The sequence below is a fragment of the Anomaloglossus baeobatrachus genome, chromosome 2 (genome assembly GCF_048569485.1).
Source record: "Anomaloglossus baeobatrachus isolate aAnoBae1 chromosome 2, aAnoBae1.hap1, whole genome shotgun sequence".
NCBI classification, from domain to species: domain Eukaryota; kingdom Metazoa; phylum Chordata; class Amphibia; order Anura; family Aromobatidae; genus Anomaloglossus; species Anomaloglossus baeobatrachus.
This window is the reverse complement of record NC_134354.1, coordinates 103,987,276-103,993,677: the sequence shown is the minus strand read 5'-3', so window position 1 is coordinate 103,993,677 and position 6,402 is coordinate 103,987,276. Positions and strand designations below refer to the sequence as shown.

General features: G+C 46.4%; 1 protein-coding gene across 1 annotated transcript in view; it reads right to left on the bottom strand.

The window, feature by feature from the left end:
- Window positions 1-6,402, bottom strand: part of MYO18A (myosin XVIIIA) — a 538,612-nt gene that overhangs the window by 71,939 nt on the left and 460,271 nt on the right. Inside the window, exon 40 of the mRNA XM_075333424.1 lies at window positions 1,531-1,647. Coding sequence (XP_075189539.1) covers window positions 1,531-1,647 — 117 coding nt within the window. The remainder of the gene's footprint in view (window positions 1-1,530; window positions 1,648-6,402) is intronic.

Sequence of the window (6,402 nt, the reverse complement as noted above, 5' to 3'; positions counted from 1 at the left end):
GCAGAGAGCCTGATTCCAATGATGTGTCACTTACTGGGCTGCTTAGTGTAGTTTTGTTAAAAATTGCTGTTTAATTAACAGTAGATTATCATTAGAGGACTACTTGGCGTGCTGCAGGTAGTCCAGCATATTTATGAGATCTTTATAACGGCTAGATCTGCAGCAGAGGAGAAAACATTAATTTTTATCAAAATGACAGCAAACAGCTCAGTAAGTGACACATCGCTGGAATCAGAGTCTCTGTCTCTACATTATGCTGCTCTCAGATGGGGAAGCAAAAATCTGGTGAGAGATCCATGCAGAAACAAAAAAATTCCTACAAACCTGAATGAGCTGACACAAAATTATGAAGAAGAATTAATCCATAAATGCCTCAAACGACATGAGAAACTGATTAAGTCATACAGATCATGGTTATGTCGAGTTATTGCAACTAAAGGTAGTTCTACAAGCAATTGATTCATGTGGTGTACTTAATTTTTCACATACTGTACTTATCTTATTAGAAGTTTAAAGGGGTTGTCCACTACTTTTACACTTATGGCATATCCTTAGGAAAGGTCATCAATGTCTGACTGGCTGGGGTCCAACACCCCGCACCCCGCTGATCAGCTGTTCTTGGTCTCGGTGGCTGGAAATGTTCAGTTCTGACGTTGCTCCGTCTTCTGATAGTAGCCGCGGTTGGGTACTGCACATCGCCCTCCAATTGATTAGAATGGGTGGTGGATGTGCAGTACCCGGTAGCTATCAGAAGCCTGGGCAGCTCCAGAACTAAGCATTTCCGGCTGCCTGCTGCTGCCACCGAAATAGAGAAGCTGATCAACAGGTGTGCGGGTGTCAGACCCCGTCCGATCAGACATTGATGACCTATTCTAAGGGGTACTTTGCATGTTGCGACATCGCAGGTGCGATGTCGGTGCGGTCAAATCGAAAGTGACGCACATTCAGTGTCACTGTCGACATCGCAGTATGTGAATCCTTTTACATATAATTAACGAGCGCAAAAGCGTCGTTATCATATGATCGGTGTAGGGTCTGACATTTCCATAATTTTGCAGCAGTGACGGTACGATGTTGTTCATCATTCCTGCGGCAGCACACATCGCTGTGTGAGAAGCCGCAGGAGCGAGGAAAATCACCTTACCTGCGTCCTGGCTGCAATGAGGAAGGAAGAAGGTGGGCGGGATGTTTACATCCTGCTCATCTCCACCCCTCCGCTTCTATTGTCCGCCTGCCGTGTGACGTCGCTGTGACGCCGCACGACCCGCCCCCTTAGGAAGGAGGCAGTTCGCCGGCCAGAGCGACGTCGCAGGGCAGGCGAGTGCATGTGAAGCTGCCGTAGCGATAATGTTCGCTACGGCAGCTATCACAAGATATCGCATGTGCGACGGGGGCGGGGACTATCGCACTCGGCATCGCAGCATCGGCTAGCGATGTCGCAGTGTGCAAAGTACCCCTTAAGGATAGGCCATCAATGTAAAAGTAGTGGACAACCCCTTTAACACAGATCAGTTACTGCTGAGGAATCACCTGAGCCACAGCTGCCTTATTTTTCTTCATCAGCTCATTCATGTCCTCCTGGTCTTCCTCCATTCGGCTCTGTAAGTCATTCTTCTCCCTCTGTAGGCGGCTGATTTGCTCCTCCAGCTGTCAATTAGGGATACAAAATAGGATATCAATGCACAAAGGCTAGAGAACAAGAAACAAGAACATAAAACTATTACATTTGTCATTTGCTTGCTATTGTTCCCATTAATTTTGTCCCCCTTATCTGGTATTGATAGAAATGTGTTTATTTTAAAGAGGAAGGAACAATAATACGAAATTCGTTATACTAGTGATCCACTGCCACCACCATGATAATGACGTAAGAAAACAGTTCTGAAGGATTTCTCCAACATAAATCATGTAAGCAATGCAGCGGCACAAAACCATCAGATCTAAGAAAATCTCAAATGTTATTGCATACATTTTGCATAGTAGGTAGTGCAGCACTGTGCACAAATCATTCCCCATCCTCACTGACTTCAGGGAAGAGGAGATTACACACTTCATGCACATGCAGGAACGCAGTGTGACCGTCTACCCATGTTTCAACTATACCCTTGGGTTGCGGTCTTGTTGCAGCTCCCCGCCGTGCCAGTCCTGCCAGTAATCTTAATAAGAGCTAACTGGAGGTAATTACCCGGCCGCACATAGGAAGCAATTTCTAACACAGTTCTTGAAAATGGCAAGAAAGCATTGTCTAGAATGTGTGAAACCTATGATCTCCGCAATGTACAAACAGGTTGGTTTTTTTTTACTAAAGACTGAAAAGTTCTTCCTTGAAAAGTATTAATAAGACCCAATACACAATATCAATGTCATCTAACCACTATAAGAAAAGAAAATACAATACAAAGAAACATGGCAGATTAACTATAACACTTTTGCAATGAAGATACAATATCAATGACGCAAGGAAATACTGAAGAGTAGGCCACCTGTAGGGACGCCTGTTAGGACTGTCCTTATTGTCTCTCTTTAAGGGCTGAATTAACTGTACAGGAATCTCTACAATAGCACTTCAGTTACCAAGTAAGAGCTCATTCAGGTCTGTGAAAATCGGCCTCCACATGGACTGACCACAGGTCTCCTGACCTGACCTCAGCAGCCTCATAAGCATGTCATTTGGGTCAGGAGACCAGTGAGCAGTCCGGGCATTGTGGTCCTTGGGTGGACAGTAAGTAGAGATGAGTGAACTTGAACAGTAAACACAGAACACAGTCTTTTTAAAAAAAAAAAAAAAAAAAAAAAAGTGTTCGAGTTTAGGTACTTTACATATACAGTGGAACCTCGGTTTACGAGTAACTTGGTTGTGCAAGCAAATACTCACCCCACACACTTCCGGTTCCGTTCTTTCACCGCGCTCTGACCCGCTCTTGCAGTCCGTACACACACACACACACACACACACACACACACACACACACACACACACACACACACACACACACACACACACACACACACACACACACACACACACACACACACTATGCTCACCTTACCTTCCGTTCCATCACCGGCATGCTGGATCTTGTAGTTCGCCGTTACAGGATGTGTATCGGGTAACCATCGCGACTATGAAGGAACTTCTGCTGTCAGCCGCTTCTCAAAGGCAAGCGCACTGGCCAATCAGAAGCAAGCGGCTCATGCCTTTGACATCAGCACGCTGCCAGCGGTAGGTCCGACATCGGTCGCGATGGTTACCTAATACACTTCCTGTACCGGTGGACTACAAGAATCAGGAGGCCGGTGAGAGAATGGAAAGTAAGGTGAGCATAATATGTGTGTGTGTGCGCGTGTGGAATAGGGGACCAGGATGGGACATTGCACAAGTTGTGGAATGAATTGTCTGCATTGCAATGATTTCCTATGGGAAATCTTGCTTTGCTAGACGAGTAACTTGGTTTTCAAGCACACTCCCAGAACGGATTGTTCTCGTAAACCAAGGTTCCATTGTACGAACCACTCAAATAAGCGTCAATGTGCATGGGTACACCAAAAAAAAAAAAAAAATTATATATATATTATATACAGTATATACTAGAAGGTGGCCCAATTCTAACGTATCGGGTAGTCTAGAATGTGTATGTAGGTTAGCAGATTGAATAATATTGTAATGAATGGACTGGATGGGTTAGGTTTAAATTAGTATATTCTTATAATTGTTTATTGGTTTATAGGCTCTTTAGCACGCACGGTGTGGCGATGGTTGTCCCTGTAATGACGTCATTTTGGAGCGAGACAGACAGAATAAGGCAATGATATGCAGCATCCTGGTCTGTGTCCCATCCTGGTATAGTCTCCATCCTTGTATGGCCCCATCCTGGTATGTGGGCTGATGCTGTGATGTGGCCCAATGCTGGTATGTGCCCTCATTGTGGTGCAGCCACCATCCTGACATGTGCTCCCATCCTGCGGGGTAATGTGTGCGGGGAGCAGAGTGGGGAGCCGAGCGGGGCCATGGAGCTGAGAACGTCAGTGCTGGGGACTGCATGGCTGGGGACAGGTGACTATGTGTGTGTGTGTGTGTGTGTGTGTGTGTGTGTGTGTGTGTGTGTGTGTGTGTGTGTGTGTGTGTGTGTGTGTGTGTGTGTGTGTGTGTGTGTGTGTGTGTGTGTGTGTTCGTTCAGTGTATACATGCGGAGGACGGGGGTGGTGGAGCAGAGTGGGGTAATGTGTGCGGGGGCGGCGGAGCCGAGCCGGGCCATGGCACTGAGGATGTCAGTGCTGGGGACTGCATGGTTGGGGACAGGTGACTATTCGCGTGTGTGTGTATTCAGTGTATACATGCGGAGGGCAGAGTGCGAGGTGGGTGGAGCCAAGTGGGGTAATGTGTGCAGGGGGCGGAGGCGAGCGGTGGGTATGTGTCGGCTGGGTTGCCAGTGTGGGCTCCCGGGCGAGCGGTGGGTATGTGTTGGCTGAATTGCCGGTGTGGGCTCCTGGGGGTGCAGCACTCAGCGAGGAGTCAGGGCTCCGTGTGGGTGCGGGGAAAAGTGTTGGGCGTCGTCCTGTCGGCCCGTAGTTCGGGCTGTTCAGTTAGCTGAGCCGTTGGTCGCAGGCTCTTTAGCGCACGGTGTGGCGACGGTTGTCACTAATGACGTCATTTTGGAGCAAGACAGATATAATTGCCTTACTCTGTCTGTCTGTCTGTCTATCTATATATATAGCTATATCTGTATCCATATATCTATATCTAATTCTATCTCCCACTTTCCCTCCCCCAGAAGTGATCTGCTTATAGCTGGCTGCATGTGTTCGAAAAACCAGAACTGCCTAACCCGTGTCTTCCATTAGGCTTCAGGTCAAGTCTGGGTCGTGAGCTGCACTTTATCTAAAGTCTGGGAGAACCTGCCGAACCCAGACTTCAATGGATCCGCTCTTTTCTAGTGGACAGATTATTCACAGGAGTCTGAAAAATTTTCACATCCCTACTCTCAGGAAAGGAGAACATCAATAAGCACTAGGCTAGTCTGATGTGGGATGTCATGGTGTGAACTAACACCAGCAATACATTTTTGCTATATGTCCTCTGCGCAGTGTGATCAAGAATACAGTGAACTTAGGGTTTCATTACTCCATTGAAGTATTATGATAATGTTCAACCCACAAAAATAATAATACATCTAGCGAATAAAACAGTCATTAGTCCTTTAATCTCACACTATTTTATATATTAAAATTATAAAAAATACATAAGTATAGGGTAGGAATTCTTCTATATGTGTCTGGCTGTAAGACAACTGGCTGTAGCAGAAGCCTCACTGCACTAACTACAATAGCAGAACTGGAGAGCAATCCTTAATGTGTTATCTAAGCCGCAGCTTATTAGTCTTCAGCCGAGCAAAAATGGAAGGGATCAGAGAGAATTGACACCTGTGTGATCTACAATATCTTTACAAAATAATTTGCTTTAGAAAAACTGGAAAAAATCCTCGAGACTGAAAAACTGGGCAAGCTTTTCTTCTGTTAACATTTCTTACTAACTCGTAGATTGAGCATTTCTTAAATGTAGGGGAAGACAAAAATATCTTACAGGTTTGTGCTAAAGGAGTGGTATGACCATATTTTTTTCTCTGGTGAGAGTATTACATTAAATCACAAAAATGACATTTGCCTTGCATCAAGCCACTTCATCTCACAGATTTACAATTCGGCTACACCAGTTAAGAATACATATGTAGTCTGCCTTCAGCCGCGTGAATGAACTTTATACAGAGGAGAGTTAAGCGGGCTTTACACGCTACGATATTTCTTACGATATGTCGTCGGGGTCACGTCGTGACGCACATCCGGCATCGTTTGACATATCGTAGCGTGTGACAGCTACGAGCGACTGTGAACGAGCAAAAATACTCACCTTATCGTTGCTCGTTGATACGTCGCTCATTTTCAAAAAAATCGATTGTCCTTCTGCGTGCCAGATGTTCATTGTTCCCGAGGCAGCACACATCGCTCCATGTGAGACCCCGGGAACTACAAACACAGCTTACCTGCGTCCCGCCGACAATGCGGAAGGAAGGAGGTGGGCAGGATGTTTACGTCCCGCTCATCTCCGCGCCCTGCGCGTCTATTGGCCGGCGGCTATGTGACGTCGCTGTGACGCCGAACGTCCCTCCCCCTTCAGGAAGAGGATGTTCGCCGCCCACAGCAAATTGCCCGTGCCACACAAACAATGGGGGCGGGTGCGATCACACACGCGATCGCACAAGAAATCCACGCGTGTAAAGCAGCCTTTACTCAACATGGCCCTTAAAAACCTTGTTCGGCCAAGATACATTTTCACCATTACATGTCATGTGTGATAAGATATTGGCTGGTGGGACTTCAACAGCTGGGTTCTGCACTGATCGGCAG